The following is an 18063-nucleotide window of genomic DNA, read 5'->3' as shown; positions in this document are numbered from 1 at the left end:
AAAGCCCTTTAACTGACGAGTATCAGTGTTCAGGGGGAAGGTGAAGTGGCTTATCTCATGCAATTGCATAGAGGGCTGGCTCCATCAGATGAGGCCCAGCCTCAAGGTTATCTAATCCAGCACTGTCTGGAGTCGCACCATTTTCTTCCACAAGGGATAAAGACGAGTCAAACAAGAGGGAGCTTGGTCCATTAGGTCACAGGACTTCATGTTCAGACCTCACAGGCTTGTGAGGCTCACCTATTCCCAGCAGGTCCTGTAGTGAAGCTTGTAACAGGGAGTTTGCAGCACAGTTTGTCCAGCCTCATGGCTGGGGGTGGAACAGATGGAGCACTATATCCCATCATGATGGGCTCTGGCTGCCCAAAAAAACCATGGTTACTTTGGGAAGAGGTTCATCAGAGTTAACTGAGGGGAGCCTGGGCTGGTGGAGCCGGCTTCATTCCCAACACCTCTCACCCAATAACCATGCATGATTTCCTTCCCTGCCCCTATCTTCAGCCACGGGAAAGAGGAACGGAGGTATTCATGCCACCCCCAAACGGACCCCTCGTAACTGCCTTTTTCCCTCCCAGACTGATTAAACACCACCTGCTTCTCGTCCCTCTTCCCTACCTCTCTCCTCATCCTCCCCAGCCCAACACACGCAAAATGAGGAGGGAGAGGTCACAGTTGAAGCTTTTCAGGGCCAGACACAGAAGACACAGGTAACTGCAATGCAGAAAGGTGGCAAGAGTGAGCAAGAGCAAGCAACACCAATTACAGATGTTTCTTAACTGCTGCAACATTTTTATATGTATATAATGTACACTAGATGTATAAGCCTTTAATTGTCTTGTCTACTACAATGTTAGTGGTTCATTTACAGAGCCAAATTCTGCTAAACGTAAAAAAATTGCCTCACACTACAAGCTCTATGAACCCCTTTTCCTCTGTATCCATGGTCTAACCAGCAGTTTCTGCCTGCACAGCTCTTTTATACATGGAAATACACCATGAGAGCAGAGGACTTACTGCTTTTGAGAGCCACACGTGCTCATCACAGTCTGGGCTGTGCCTCCTGGTCCTTCTGAGTAACACATCACATTCCCATCTGTCTGATGTGTCCAGGAGAGTATGCAAGAACCTCTCTGCTGTTCCTGCAGCAGAGCCAGATTTGAGTGGTCATCCCTGTACTCACTTTTCAGGACAGGTTTTTTGTGGGAGCTTGCATGCGGTACCTGCCAGAATTTGGCTGCGGGGTACGTATTATGCCACTTGGCATTGTAGGCAGCCTCGGGTAGCAGATTGCATTTCACCACAATGGGACTGAGTTAAAGTTAGGCTGCTTGTGTGTGTGAGAGTTTTATTTCTCTTCCAGTTTTTGTAAGATACAGTTTCTTGCGTGTGACAGTAACCCCTCCTGTGATTCTTCCTTACATTTCCCAGCACACACTAAACCCCTAACTGTTGTAAGCCGTAGGAGCCTTAGTGATTTTTCCATTCTGCAGCAGTGTCATTGGCAATGCAGTAAGTTAAGGGCAATCAGAGTTTCCATTAGAAACCTTTACATCTCATGCAATTCTAATTCACCACTAAGGCAGAAAAGGAAATTTTATTATCGTCTCCCCAGTAAAACCCTACCGATGATTTTTTTGAGGATGGGGAAAAGGGAGAAATTAATTTCCAAAAGTCTGAATAAATTATAAATGGAAAGTCTTAATCTGTTTCATCTCACTCTATTCACAAGTCTTACCAACTTTTGTGCTTTAAAACCAGCATGTTGAGGCTGTTGTGTTTGCTCAAGAGAGTTGCTGTGTTTCCATGATGGATAGGCTTATCCTCTGAACCATGGGCACAGCAGTCTCAAGACAGAGATCCAGGGGTGCTGATGTGTGTGGGATGCCTCTTGCGTACTGTGAAATCAGAAGCTTAGTCCTCAGAGGGAGGACCCTGGGAGGCAGAAGTGGGGTTTCAGCCTGAGCAAGCAGAGGAAGCGCTGTTGTGCGCCTCCAGCCGGGGCACGCTGCACCAACGGCGCTTGGCGCTCCAACCCCACAGGGAGCCTGCCGAGTACTTCCCAATCTTTATTTGTGGAAAAGCTTAATTGAAATGCAAGTGATTAAATCTAATGTATCACACAGTATCCATTTTCACTGCACTACCACTTTCACTTCCCTGGTATTATCAGACATCTCAGCAGCCTCACTGTCGTTTTTTTTCCTTGTAAGAGCCATGCCCATTCTCTCTCCTCTTTGTGAGCTTGGCAGAGGAGATAACAGTAAGCCAGCAGTAGATTACTAGTGCCTCAAACTCTACTCAAGGGATCTCAGCTTCATTTCAAACAAACACTTTTAAAATGCAGTCTTAAGTCATTTGAGGGGCATGTGTTTTCCAGCTTTATACAGGAGTAAAAAAGCTACATTGTAACAGTAAATGCAATAAGAAACCTCTGTTGTTTTCCTAATTTTTCTCTTTTGAGCTAGACTTGGGCTAATGCTTTTCCCTTCCCAGAAGTCAGGCTCAGTGTTGTGTTGTTACTGCTCTCCCAAAAGAGTGGGCTTCTCTTTGTGTGCCGCAGTGAGAGAGTAGACGATCCTGAATGGCCACCCAGTTTCTTGTCCATCTTCTTCTCTTTCAAAAAAAAAAAATCTGTTTCTGAACAGATTGTGCAGCAGGAGCTGTGAAAGGAAACTTGAAGGCAATAAATGCAGACCGTGGTGGCACCAGAGAGCTGCTGCTGTGGCCTGGGGAATTGGGGCACACATAGTGGCAGGCAAATTGATGCCCTGCTTTCTAGAAAGGTGGTGGTTGGGAGAAAGGTGTGTTTACTGGAGTGTCCAATAGTTGAGGTATTTTAATTTGTGTTTTTAAAATAAAAGCATCCTTTCCAACTATTTCCCTCTCCTCATAAGTGATAATGGAAGAAGCATTAGCCTTTCCATCGCCTGAGCCAACCTGTTTTTTTCTAAGAGGTGTCCAGGATGTTCAGCCAATTGAGTGATCTAATTAACTGAAAATTGTTAATTTCCTTTACCTTATAAAGCACCTAACACAGAAACTGTTAAATAATGTTAAGTGTCAGACTTAAACTGAGAACATTGGGCCATATGCTGCCATGGCTTTCACGCCAAAAAGTGTAGCAACTTTCTCCAAAACCTGCCTCCAATTTCTGTGCAGAAGCCAAAGCCTCCTGCTTGATATGCTGCCACACCAACTCACAGCGCTACCATGGTCCCACGCAGCAGCTCGTTGCGCTCAGAGAAAAGAGCCTGTGCAGGAGGGGAGGTGACAAAATGCATAAACATGGCAGGAGCTTGGACACCAGCAAAGTATTGCAGGTGCTGCCCTTGCAGGTGCAAGAACACCGAGGGTAGGGCAGTGCCACTGAGGGTGGCATCATCCTGTGAAAGGCCAGCACGTCTGTGCCTGCAAACTGCACAGATCCCTAATTTGCGGTGAGCCCGGTGGATAGGTAGGCTGCCCTGTAACTCTTTGTTAAAGCAGGGGGGTCCCTGGCTAGGTGGGATGCAGGCAGGGAAGGGGCTGGTCCCAGTGTCCCCACAAGGCCACAGAGAAGTGGTCTCAGAAGCAGTATGATGCCTTGGTGCAATACTGCTGGTTTGACCCCAGCGTTGCTGGTATGCAGTGTCTTATGGGTAGGGAGGGACCAGGTAGGGCTTGTCCTCAGAAGGGTTCCTGCATGACAGGCTGTCATTATGGGAATAGACACTTAGGTGCCATCTTGCCCCAAAAGCCCACAGGCCTGAATCTTCCTCATGTGAGGAAAGGGCTTGAGGCTACATGTTGAAGATGCACATGGAGTTTCTCAAGCATCTCCTGTGAGAAGGTTGCATTGCACCCCCAAGGCTCACCTTACTCTGACTTTGGGGGCAGGACGTGCCTGTGCACATCTGGGTCATGCTTTGCATGAGGTTTTCTCAGCAGAAATATTTCACCTGAATCTCTTCTGCTGTTGCTGTACCTGTGCGGTGCAGACCACTGTGCATACACATTAAAACTGTCTGTCCTGGAGGTACCCATGGTGAGACTGCTCCTCCACTAGTGGACTCCCTCATCACCCTGGAGACATTCTCCATCACTTGCCTAATTTAAGCCTTATCATTGGATTAAGAGGCTCCCTGTGGAGTCTCTCTCTGTAGCCACTGCCTAGATCATCCAACTAGAAGAATGATCTAGCCTTGCCCCTCTCACTCCGTCCAACCTGTTTACCTCCCATTACCACGACCTTGTGCTCTGCAATTTGGGCAGCCTTCACCAGCTGAAGACCTCTGATCCGAAGTCCACTAGAGATTTTGGCTTTCCTGTTTGGCAAGGCGACTTGTTACCCACCAGGTCAACATGAATAAAGATTTTTTCTAAGTCCAGAAAAGTCCTGCAATTGGGAAAAAAAAAAAAAAAAAAGAAAAAAAAAAGAAAAAAAAAAGAAGCCACCTCCAGATAATTTACCCTCTGCTGGCAGCCAGACATCTTGAGCTGTCTGTGCTAGACTTGTTTATTTCTGCTTATAATTAGAATGAAAAAAATCCAAATACACACCAAGAATTCTACTTTATATAAAATTTGAAAGTAAAATCAATCCTGGCCCAATCTTATCATTTTTAAAGTATGTTTATCCAGCTTTGTAGTAGGAACAAGCAGACTGTTTGAAGGCCACATAGTTTTCAAACCTTGGTTGCAACACGTTGCCCCATTTTGAAACCGTCTTTATCTAGCCGAGAAAACTAAAATCTGTTTGACAAAGTAGCACTCCAGCCAGTTTATCTTGCAATATGGCTTTAGCTCACAGAGCCTATTGATTTCCTTAAATTAATGTTTACAGAATGCTACTGAATTTCACTCAACGGGACATTGTTCTTTTGAAGCTTTGTAAAATATGATACAGAATGTTATTGCCGTTTGTTCCTTTACTAAGACTGATGAAACATCTATTTTTTTTTTAAAGTACAGCCTTGAACTATAGCTGTTTCCTACAAGTATGTTTACTCTTGGAACATTAGTAATACAACACACTATCAGACTCCAGCACAATACCACAGGCAAAGTCTGTAGATACACTCTGGCCAGCCTAATCGTATAAATGGAGCTGAAGTTTAACACAGATTAGACATCATATGAGAAAAGGTTTCGAGCTTAGCCCAGCTGTCCCTGTCTGAAGGATCTTCAGATTTGCGCACTACAGCCAAGCAGTTGTCTGATGCTGTTACAATATTAGAATGGTTGCGTTGATCTTGGTACTTCTAAACATGGCACCCCATGCTGAAATTCAATGTCTAATCCCCTCCCTCTGCCCCACGAGACAAGGTGAATAGCTTTTGTGGTTGCTTTGCGCATGGTTTGGAGGCTTTTGATCTGATCTCTTAGGAGTGATTAAAAATTTGCTCCAAGAAGCCCTTGCATTACTTCTAACGTCCACCCAAATTTTGGCAGTTCACTAACACCCTTTACAAGAAATCACAGCCACTAATTATTTGACAATTTTGCTATTGCTTTCTGCAGCTATACTACCATTGGACACATCAGTCCGATAAATCTTCACTGTTTGCTTATGAGAACTGACACAACAGCCTAAACTGGGCACTCTTGTGTAAGGTGGTATGAGCCTTATCCCACAAGCATCAGAGTGAACTGCTCAGCTGGGGTATGAGTTGGTAAGAAGTGCTCCTGAGGAAAATGCATGGCCCAGCCCCACACAACCAGAGGTGGACAATACACAGTGAGTGTAAACTCTCTGTTGAAACCAATGGAGCGGTGTGAATCTGCATCACTGAGGAGCTGCCCCTTGGTAGCCTCCCACATGAGCTCAAGGAGAGGGACTTAAACTCCATATTTATTGCATGCAATATTAATGCATCAGCTGGCATGAGATAAAAATATGAAGTCATTTTGGCACCTAAGACGCAGGCATCTTGCTTTATAAGACTGTGTCTGGGAGCAGATGACTTTGTATTGTGGAGGTTCCATATAACTAATTCCCAGCCCCCCACAGAGGGGAAAAGCCAACTCTCTGTCTTTCCTTTTTATCTAGTAATCTCTGTGTGGTCTTCCTAAGCATCTGAGTTTATCCATTTAAGTCCACTCTGTCTGCAGTACAAGTCCCCCAGCTTGTGCTACTGCTGTCAGGAGATATGTCTCTCCTTGATCAATATTTACTTAACAAACAGCAGGGATAGGAGAGTTTGTTTAGAGGAATCATGTGTGCACAAGGGTGAATGAATGCTCGGTAAAGTACTTCACCTGTTTGTCTCCTTTCCTGGGGTATCTTTTCTGCTTCAGGCTTCATGCTGGGCTTTGCTACCATTGCCCCTGTGAATCATGCTAAAAGCCACCCTGATTAAGGACAGTTTAGCAATCAGCTACAGAAAATGAACTGCCAAGTAAATATTTTATTCCCTGTTCTAGGAAAGTTTAAGGGAGAAGTTGGGAACTTTGTGAAATTACTTTTATGGTTAAAAAAGACTTGACACTCAAATAAAAATAAACTAAACTTCTCAGACTTGTGCACTTATGGAAGAAAAATATGTCAGAGATGTTTTAAGCATTTTGTTGGCACAAAATATTTCAAAATTGCTGCTGCCAAAAACCGAAGTGTGCTACAGAAAAAAATTATGTGCAGGTAAAATTTCAAGGCAGGGATTATGCTTATTATTTTCAAAGAATAACTTTAGAAAGGTCTGCTATTCATTTATCCAACTAAAACAGTTTTTTTTTCTGATGCCTGAAGTCATTGCATGCAATTAGCTTTGAGGCATCTGAGTCTAGTTTGGGGAGGGGGGGTGTGTATTTTATTTTGTGAATCAGAGTTGTAAAAGCCGTCTGAAATATTCATGCAGAATTGTCTGAGAAGCAGTTTCTGTTTTATTTACTGCACAGTAGAACAGCCACAGTGGATTAGCTCTACAATACCCGTAACAAAAGCACAACAGCTGATGCATGTGATGTTAGGAGGTGACAAAACAGTTAAAGTATGCTGCTGGCTACAGGCAAGCAGTCAGCAGATGCAGACAAAAGGGTTTGTGACAAGAATAACTCTCTCTCCAAGGCGAGCAGTCAAGAGTATCCAAAATACCAATACCCTTTTCTCCTTGACATTGTCTTCTTACAGTCAGCATTTTATTGCCCTTTTATAGTAAAAAACCAAAACACAATTCTCTGGAATATCAGTTTTAACTTGACTTTCACAATTCTGTGTTCCTTACATCTGTATTGCTTTTTCTATCATCTAGATTTACCACTTGAGCAAGAATTTTTGAAAGTTTAAAAGATTAACTGTGAAGAAGCCCACCATTAATAGGATTAACGACATGAAATACACATATAAATCTTTGAGCAGACCAGTGGCTTGTTTTGTAATTTGGTTTTGGTGGTTTTCCCCTTTTCTATTAAGAGAGAATTAAGCATCTTATTTTGCTAATGAAGAAATAAGGCTTGGGTAGAAATTAAAGGTTTGCTTGACAATGGGAGAGATTTAAGTGCTGGAAAGGGACTGTGAATGAGCTGATGTTTATTTCAGAAGTGTGAAAAATCAGCTTATATATCTCCAGAAAAAAAAAAAAAAAAAAAAGAGAGAGAGAAAGGCTGTCTTCTTTCTAACCTTTGTAATTCCCCTTCTATTCTCTGTGACATTCATTCAGCTGCCAAGCATGTTTGGCAAGGCTTGAGCCAGTGAGCGCACTTCCAGTGACCGCTAACCTTGGTATGTCCTGACACTTATGATGAGTATCTGCAGGACACAGAAGGCAGGCAGGCTGCTATGTCAGGCTTTTATTATGTACTGCAGAGGCTGGGGACAGTCAGTTTAATAAAACAAATCATCCTTGAAGGTAAAGCAACTGGGAAGAGGAGGAGGAGGAGGGCTTGGGGAGGGGAGGAGATGAGGGGAATGGGAGGGAAGGGAGAAAGTCTTTGCTGCACAACCCCAAAAATAAATGAATTAACTAATAAAAGATACAAGACACAAGACAACCCAATAATGAGAAAAATAGTGAAGGACCACTGATCAGCCACCAACTTGAGATACATCTAGCATACCCTCCTTCCCAACACTGATTTTTAAAGTCCATGCATGCCATCAGAAAGGGAAGCGTGATCCTCTTTGTTGGCTTAAAATCAGTCTTGCTTCACTGATTTTCCTCAGGCAATGCTGACTTAGACCTGCTGAGGATCTTCCCTCACCTTACCAGTCACTGCTGCCTTTTTGGTAATGTTTTCCATCAAAAGAAATTCAACAAGTATTTTTAAAGCATATTGCCTTTGCAACTGTGTGTGCTTCTGTATGAAAGAAGAGTGAGTTAGATCTGACTTGGCTTCAACTTTTAAGCCATTTGAACTATAGTTTTACTCACATAGAAATAGTTTGTGCTGAGTATTTTTAACAAAGCACTCCCCCACAGTGCTAATCCAAATGGTTCAGCATGGTAGTTGCATATGCAAACCCAGGAGTGAAATAGTTCAGGTTTGTTGTTCAAGCCAAGGAAAATGCCAGTAGTTAAAACAGCATAAATAGACAAGAGCAGATGAGAGTTTTAATTCCCTCCCAGTTTTCATAGATGATGGGGATGTGCTAAAGTGGCTAAGGCTTGAGAACAGGCACTGTGGTGGCCATTGGAGGGTGTTAGGAGGTCCGGGATGGATGTTTACCAGATGTAAAGCAGCATAAGCGCACTGAGGCTGGTAGAGACCTGCTGATTTACACTAGCCCTGAATTTGGCCTGCGACTTCTTCCTTGGCAGTGGAGCTAAGTTATATTGGCAAAGTGTGTAGCAAAGTGTGATTTCCTTCTAAATCAGTCTGACGTGGAGGCTTCAGCCTGAAACCCACCTATCCTCCCCCTTTACAGACCTCATTGTCTTTCCTCCCGGTGGAGGATTCTTTGATTGACTGCTGCCACCTGATGCTAAGAAAATGCCCTGGGTTCATACTAGGGATTATTGGTTCTATTAAAAGCAATGTAGATGGAGTTTATTTGTCACTGAAGCATTTTCTGCAGATGTTCCTACTTCAGAGATGTTCAGTCATTTAGGTGTAAAGATGCGCTGAATAGGTCGCCATCACTGAGGGTCAGGGAAATGCTACCCCCAGACACATAATTAACATGGCTGACTGATTATTGCCCAGTGAAAAATCTAACTACCCATCCATTTAAATATTTCTTTTCAGGCTCTGGACTTCACTAGTATTTTGTTCATTTTTTTTAAAAAAAGCCAGCACAATACTTTGCGGTTACTCTTCCTAGAAAGGAAAATTATTGGCTGACGTACTATCCTGTGGGAATTAATCACAGTGCTATTCACATTACAACATGCAAAATAACGTTTGTAATCCAGTCTGACATGAAAAATTGTTAATAGCATCCCAAAAGGAAAGAGCTATGAACAACTCTAATGCCAGCAGAGTAGGAGAAATCTTTTGGAGCTCAGCATTATGAGGAGGTCTCTTCAAAGCCCCTGTGGCGCTCCATTCACTGTTATGTTTGTGAGCTGCTATCTGCAGCCTGTTGTACCAGGTTCAAAGGGCCCCATCCCTGCAGATGTGATTCAGGTACAATGAAGTCAGATCTTAAAAGCTAATTTCTAGCCTACAAGAGGGGTGAGAAGCCTGGAAGCTTTTGGGTCAAGGATTTCACACTGCCTACTCTGTGGAAAAGCAGCATTCCCTATCTTGAAAACTTTAACATGCAACAGTAGAAACTGAACTGAAAAGTTCAACTTAAAACTTAAGTTGTTATTTGTATGCTTACGATTGCTATGGGAGTAACCATCTAAGGAGAGGTAGGACTTTTTGCATTTGGACTTTATGCTTCTGTTGTAGGTGCTTGTAATTGCTTCCCTCCCATCTCCAGTGACTTGGAAGCAAAGAAAGGCATCTAATGTTGGTTCTCTGGAGTGGACACAAAAGCTGAAAAGTGTGAACTCTTTTTACCCAAGCACAAAGGCAAAAAACAACAGTTTTTTCCCTAATGATCTAACATCAGTGTGCACACCAAGAAGTTGGTTATCTACTACATTTCTTGCCTTATAGTATCAGGTAGTCAACAACTTCTTCCCCTTGATTAGCGCCCAGTAAAACCAAGGGTGATCAACAGCGTATGAGTAGTTGTTTGAACTGCCTGAACCGAAAAGTGTTGGATGAAAAATTTCCACAGAAGGCAGTCTGTATTTTGGGAGCAGAGAAAAGTATGTGAGGTCTGGATTTCACTCTTGAAGGTAGATAGAGGACTTCTGCAGGCTGCAGGACTTCTGGAAACAGAGTGTGTCAGTTGGTGTCAGGAGGGGCTGATCTTATGCTTACCTGATGGCAAAACGTGGTTAGCAAACTGTTAGTATTTCCCCAGTTGCCATCATGGAGTGAGGCTCCAGAGCTCCACCGTGCCAAGGTTAAACGCGCACATTTCCAGACAAGTTTCCTGAAAGTGGCTTCTAAAGGGAGAAGAACAAAAGTTAAGTTTCATCTTAAGTAGAGGAAAAGGTGCTGGCCTTGATCTAGAAATTCAGTAAATAAGTGAGATCTGCCCAGGAGTCTATTGGTCACAGGAATAGTTGAAGTGACCCCTGTTGCAGATTGGAGAACTCTTGCCAGAGTGGGCAAAGAATAGCAGTGAGGGAATACTTGCAATTATAAGCATACTGGCTACTGGCCGGCTGTATTAGCAGTTCTAGAGCTGTGAAGCCATATTTCCGTAATAAAAATGGAAAATAATACCTTTATGGAGATGATCTCAACCTTGCAACTGACCTATGATTCATTATAGTGATTGTTTTTGAATCATTAAGGCAGAGGGTAAGAAGGTGGCACTGGTGCTGGTGCCTGCAACAACTGTTTAGGATGAATTACCAAAGTTTGGAGGTAACTGTGTTTTTTAACTTTTCCCTGTTGTTCAAGGGCTTCTGAGAGTGGCATGTCCCTGCTAGCTCACCATTGTCACCATGAAGTGACAGTGACATTTAGAAAACCCAGATGAGTTTGACACATCCCAGCTCAGTAGCCACTTGGAACACAATGCATCCCATTGAAGAGGTTGGAGTTTTATTTGTAGGCTTCTGAAAAAGAAGGGAGAACCATCATGTCTCCCACAATAGCCATCTTATGGGAGTCTTGTGCACAGCAGCCACAGAGGCAAGCCATTTGCTGAAGGTTTGCTTGCTTGCTTGCTTGTTCTTAAACTATGGAAAACATTAATTAGGATGAGGGGCAATGGAGTCAAACTCGAGCATAGGAAGTTCTACCTCAAAATGAGGAAGAACTTCTTTACTGTGAGGGTTACAGAGCACTGGAACGTGCTCCCCAGAGAGGTTGTGGAGTCTCCTTCTCTGGAGACTTTCAAGACCTGTCTGGAGGCCTGAGTGACCTGCCCTAGTTTTGGACCTGCTCTGGGAGGGGGCTTGGACTCAATGATCTTCAGCAGTCTCTTCCAACCCCTAACATTCTGTGATTCTGTGATTCAGAGATACCCTGTTCCTTTGATAGCTTTCAGCACAGGTTGTGACCCAAGTTAAGCACAGAGGTACTGAGGGCTTTCTTTGTGAGTGTAACTTTTGTATTAGTTTCCACACAAAGAGGAGAACATAGCCATAAATGCATGGGTAGTAGATGAAGCGAAGATTTTTCTCCTTAAAGAAAATTGTTTGTTCTCCCCCTGCTAATTATATCCTACAAATCCCCCACTGTCCGAACTCAGACAGTAACATTTTGTTACCTACATTCTGTCAGTACTTTACAAAGATCTCTAACACATGTTATAAAAGTTATTGCTATAGTACTATATATAACAGCTTTGCATAAGAGAATAGAAGGCTGCCACATTTAGAAAATGCAGGTGCTATGTAAGCCCCTTTCTGAAAGAAAGAACTTAGCTCAGTTTCCTTTGAAGAACCAGAGACTTGAAATTGAAAACTGTATTAATGCCATTGTCTCCTTGTATCAGCAGGTTCCAGAGAGATTCCTGGAAGTGGCTCAGATCACGTTACGGGAGTTTTTCAATGCCATTATCGCAGGCAAAGATGTTGATCCTTCCTGGAAGAAGGCCATATACAAGGTCATCTGTAAGCTGGACAGTGAGGTCCCTGAGATTTTCAAATCCCCAAACTGCCTACAAGAGCTTCTTCATGAGTAGAGAGTTCAGCAACTATTTATGAATGTATGAAAGTAGCAGTCCCCTTCTGATACCCAAGTCACGTGTGTCTCTATTTTAATTTCATATATATGTGTATCACATATATATATGTATATGAAATTAGACTGTGATCCCTCCTGGATTTAAGTTTTCATTCAGTTCCAAGGGGATGGTGATTTTACTTCAGCCTTCGGTTTACTTTTGCCCGAGACCCTTAACATTTGCAGAATCAACTGGGTTAATTTTCAGGGAGAAGAGTTTGGAAGCGTGTAAAAGCCTGTCTTAGCAAGTTAGGGCATTATGTTTAAAAATGCTTTGTCAGATTTATTGCTTGCTGCAAAGTGGCATTTTGTCTTAGTGAGACTGTCATGGCACAATACTACAGACAATGAGGTTTATATTATGTTTATACTGCTAAAGGTCTGAACTCTGTGGAGTCACTTCATAAGCTTCGAGGTTTTGTTATGTTTTTTTTTATATATACTTTTTAACCAATAACTAGATTTTTTTTTTCATACTTCAAAAAACTACAACATCTATTTTAGGTACTCACTCCAAGAAGTGATACCCCAAAAAAGCAAACCCTGTTCTTCATACTTCCCTTACAGAAATGATAAATACCCTGCCCCAGTAATCAACACGCCAGGTTGTTGCTTCTCTAAATCTCAGCAAAGGATGTTTGCACAAATCAAATACCATTCTTGCAGGGTGAGGCCAGTAATTCATGCACAATATTGTATCAACCCTACTAATTTAGGAATATGGTCAGCTTATTAAAGCGGAAGCATTTCACTCTCCATAGAGTAAAAATGAAACCTTCAGTGTCCTATATTGCCATGTCTCCATCTTATTTTAAATGGCGTTAGTTCTTAAATTTATTCTTTTCTTAGTCGATTCTGCCCCCCAAAATCCCCTTTCCAGTATATAAAGTTTTCTGACTGTCATTAGTTCCTAAATTTATTCTTTTCTTAATCAATTCCGCCCCCAAAAATCCCCTTTCCAGTATACAAAATTTTCTGTCTGTTATTCTACATCTGTCCTGAAAAGCACTTTTTGAAATATTTTAGATGTAATAGAAGAAAGTATCTTCACCTCACAGTGCTGAGGCAAAGTAAAAAAGCGAAACCAACTTGTTTGTAGCTGTAAAATATAATTAGTCTTTTCCTAATCAGAAGATTAAAAAATGCATTTTCATAAAAATCTAATCAAGCGCATACAAAACAATTGCAGTGTCCTCCTGGCTATGCAAGGTTCAGATAGCCAAATTGGATTTTTAGAATTACAGTAAGTGCAGCTTTCAAAAAATAAGTCTATTTGCGCAGTGCGCTGCACTTGTCCTCTGAAGCTGGAGCTAGTCTTGACCAAAATCTGAGCTACGGTGTAAAGTCCATGACGGATCTGGGTTCACCTGAGTGCTGAACTGTGATATGTCAGCAGATGGAAAGAAAGCTAGCTGCTAGTTCTCGTGCTTTCCTCAGTGGCTCTCCTTTTCTCACATTTTAAGAAAGGTATCATCTCCAGAAGCATGGGGGAAGGTTGAATATTCTGTGGCACTCTGTATTTGTCATTTTTTCTGTCGTCTTTTGTACGGATGCAGTAAGAATTTATTGTTATCATCAATAGTGTTTTCCTCTACATAATTCAGTTTGAATCTAGAGGAAGTTCCTAATTAGCTGCGAATTATATTTAGACCATCAAGGATATTGGTGTCTTATTTCTTTATTTTAAAATTACATTTTGACTTTGGAGAGTGAAAGTTTATCCATGTGACTAAAGAGCTGACCTGATCATTGCAATTTCACTTCATTTACAAATACTGCTGATAGACAGAAATGTATGAAAGCAATTATTGTTAGCAGAAAGCCTTAAAAACCTGCTGACTTCAAATTAAACAGCACAATCCTACGATTCCCTGTCATTCTTTTCAAGCACTGGCAGTATCTGTGGAGTATAGGCAATGCAGACAATAGCATGGGATGAAGTGCCAACATTTTCACTATGCATTAAAGGCAAAACAAATCTTGATTTTAGACTCCCTGAGAGTACCTAGTATTGTATGTATCCATACAGTAGAAAGGATTTGTCTTTTTCTTTCTTTACTTCCATTTTATTTTGTTGGGTTTTGTTTGGTTTTCCCCCCCTCCTTTTTTTTTTATTTATTTTTTATTGAGTGCATGATTTGGTAAACATTACAGTTCATATAGAAGCAATTCCAATGAATTCTCAGAAAGAAAGGATTAAAATTGTGTTCATGCACTTTTTTTGATGTATGGGAAGAAGTGGCATAAAATGCTCAAGTTTTAATACAGTAAATTCATCATTGGCATACCATCAGATACAAAATATGACACTGCATTGTCACCTTGGACATAAGAAAGCAAAGCCATACTTTAGTCATACTATGTGGACATACTACTAGCTACCATCTCAATCTGTGATTTTACCGTTACTTTTATTATGTTTTTATTATTATTATATTATTAATATTATTATTATTTGGCTGCAATGTGATTCACATAATCTAAAGAAGTGAAATTGTGTACTCAACACTTGATGTTGTTGCATTTATTTGCATTTATTTATTTATTTATAAGTAGCATAATCTCAATAGTAAATGAGGCATAGGAATTAAGAGTAGATCTTTCATCTTAAAAACAAAATTAAAAAAAACTCCTTCATCTGAACAAGGGATAAACAACAATTTGATAATTTCAGTGGTGTGATTTTTCTGCATTTTATAGCCATATTGCCTTTGTGCCTCCCAATACACCTAAAATTTTAAATACCTGGTATAGCTCCTACTAAATTTTACGTAGAAAGTGGTTTCTTTCAATTGATCTCAAGACTATTTCACTAAAAATGGCTAAAAGGCAGGAGGCTATTTTTATTGTAATGAAAAGTTTACATAGGGAAAGAATTTAAAAATCCGTGTAGAAACCCCATGTTGCCATTCATTGACTGCTAATTCAGATTTATTTCTGCATATAAACTTGAGGTTATAGTCTGTGCCTAGACCTTAAATGCACCAGCGGAAGGATAAAAAAAATCCTTCAAAATACCAGTTTTTCCCCCACAAGTACAATTGTTCTTGTGCCTTCTGTGGCTTACAATTTTCATCTTTTAACCTTTATTTTTCAATTACTACAGCTGCAATAAACACTGATTTTATTTTCTTTTTTTCCAGCTGTTTGACATAACGTTGATAGCTATGCATATTTTGTGTCTTTTTAAAAATAAAATAAAAAAAAAAAGCAGGAGAATACGTTTTTGAAGAAGAGAATTTTTAGAACAGTTTGATAACGCAAATTATTTTTTCTCAATTGTTTGAGCAGCATTCAAGTTTTGAAAATTCTTGTAGAAGCCAATTTTTTGTAACTGTGGTGCAAATCTTGTGTTTTCTTAGCCTGATGAAAAGTAGTATAGAAGCAATATTTCATACGTGACATGTGCATATACATATACATATGGAGTCACACACACAAAGGCAAAATGTGTGGGTATATGTATATATATATACACAGAAACACACACACACACAAAATATGCGTATGAAGTGAAAAGCTTACCTTTTTCCTATCTAGATTAAGAACCTATTTTAGACATTTGTTATGTTTTGTGAGAAGAATGTTCTATTTGAAACTACAAAACATTTAATTCTTACTGTATCTCTGGTCGTTTAATGGAAACGTTTCACATTTAATGGTAAACACGTGGAAGATGTTAGAATGTAGTAATTATTTAAGAAAGTGTTCACCCATGTATTCCTGAGGTTTGCTTTGTGCCTCTGAGTATTATTTAATTAAAGTGTTTTAAGTTTGCAGAATCTTTGTTACTGTACCAGGTATGTGGGTGAACATTTAAAATCGAGGGGAACTTTTATAAAGCAATGTAAATATTCAACCTTATGGCTGTTCTTGCATAAAGACATAAGATTTTAATAACTACATTCTGAAAACATCTGTTGAATTTATAAGAAACACTACAGTAACTGTATAGATAGTTGAAAGCATTCTTGAAAATCCAGCTCTCTACTTTTAAAAAGTTAAGTCTCTTTCATCATATGTCAAGGGAATGGGTAATACAGTTTCTGTAAAATTGCAGAATTTTTTTTTCTATGTATATGAAGTCAGTTAATAGAAAAATGTTTTTTTCCACAGGTTAATATTAATTAAGAAATAAAGGTGAAGATTTTGTGGCTTTAAAGATAGGATTTTCACCAGCAGCATTGAAAGAATATACATATATATATATATACAGAAAGATATATATATATAAAAAAATGGAAAGTGGTTTACAAAACCCCCAAAATGAGCACTGTACATGAGAAGTAAAAGCAAAAACTATATTTGCCATGTGTATTATATAGCAATCATTGGTGTTAATAGTGCAAATGTTTCCTTCTGGTCCCAACTATGTGTTTGAAAATTCCAATACGCATTGTTTTCAAAAAGCTCCCCTTAAGGAATGTAACTGGTTTATATGAGTAAGCAGTTACTGTATTGCACTTAAATGTTCTGTTGAAGGAAATGCAATTTTGTTTTCTGTAGAACTGTTGGTTGTAAACCATCTATAAACTGAAGCTAAAAATGCTCATATTTAGAGCTGGGATGAAAACTGGTATTTAACCTTTGTATCTTCTTAGGAATATCCTTTTTAGTGTATGAAAGGTGGTGGCACTATGACTTTATGTAGTCTTTTCATCTGAGCCACAGTCACCTCTCCTGAAGCAGCCACCTTCTGAATGCACAAATATACCGGGATATGTAGAAACAAATCTAGAAGAAACAGTGAACTTATATTTTTCTCTAAAATCCATCCTTTCTGCATTAGTTGTACCACTCGAGTGAGATACTAGACAAACACAATAACCATCTCATTACCATATAATGTGTAAGCGTCAAAAACTAAAAAAGAAGGAAAAAAAGAAAAAGAAAAAAGAAGAAGAAGAAAAAAAAAAAGCCTCTTTAGGTTGGTTTTAATGCTGCCCAGAAGAGTCAAAGGTTAAGGTTTAAACTGATATTGTCCCAGCCATTACTCATATGTATATAGTTACAAAAGTGACAAAACACTGCCTTTATATTATTTAGCAATATGTTGTAAATAGCATTATTAAGCTCTTTTTTTTTGTAATAAAAACCCTTTAATTTGAAGATAGTACAATAACTGAACTGATAAAGTCAATTTTTGATTTTTTTATTTTATTTTTTAGCTAGAGGCAATTTCAACTGTGGATTTTTTGTTGTTGTCTATTGTTCTGAAGACTTTGCATAATTTATTGGTTTAATTTATCCTAATTTATTTGATGAAGGTGTACAATTTTGTATTACCAAGGATGTACTGTAATATTAATTGATGACAAGATAAAACAATAAGACTCCCCTGTCCGTTTGGAAAAAAAGGTGCAGTAGACAATTGATTGAAAAAAGTTACAATTCTAGCTTGGCAGCTACTAAATTTAAGATAAACACAGGAAAAATGTTTGGGGGGGTGGATTTTATTTTGTGTGTTTAAAGCTTTTGTATACTCTCCAGACTTTTACCTTTTTGCTTTGTACCACTTAAAGGATACAGTAGTTCAATTGCCTTGTGTGCCTTCCATCTTCTCTAAACTGAATGTATGTGCAGTATATATGCAAGCTTGTGCAAAATAAAATATAAATTACAAGCTCATTGCCATTGTTTATATTTCTTTCCAAAAGTTTATGTTGCCCCATATCTAGAGGTGAACCTCTCTGCTGTGGTCAGGCTGTGCCTAACCCTGTAGTCCTCTGAAGGTTTTCTTTTCCCCTTAGTTTGAAATATTTATTAATGAAACTGCCAGCCCTCTTGCAAAATGGATATAATGATTTATCTAATCCGGTGTCCTACCTCCAGCACCGGTTAAGATAATGAATGTTATTTTGCAATAGTCTATCAGACAAGGAATAACTCCTTGCAAGTGACATTTTATGT

The 18063-nt window shown here is 39.9% G+C and overlaps 1 protein-coding gene across 1 annotated transcript in view; it reads left to right on the top strand.

Annotated features, from left to right (window-relative positions):
* The window catches only part of PROX1 (prospero homeobox 1), a 50249-nt gene extending 32468 nt beyond the window's left edge, over positions 1-17781 (top strand). The window contains exon 6 of the mRNA XM_051613638.1: positions 11927-17781. Within this exon, the coding sequence (XP_051469598.1) occupies positions 11927-12112 (186 nt within the window). The 3' untranslated portion in view covers positions 12113-17781. The remainder of the gene's footprint in view (positions 1-11926) is intronic.
* The last annotated feature ends 282 nt before the right edge of the window (positions 17782-18063 follow it).

The sequence above is a fragment of the Apus apus genome, chromosome 3 (genome assembly GCF_020740795.1).
Source record: "Apus apus isolate bApuApu2 chromosome 3, bApuApu2.pri.cur, whole genome shotgun sequence".
Taxonomy (NCBI): Eukaryota; Metazoa; Chordata; class Aves; order Apodiformes; family Apodidae; genus Apus; species Apus apus.
This window is presented reverse-complemented; position numbering and strand designations above follow the sequence as displayed.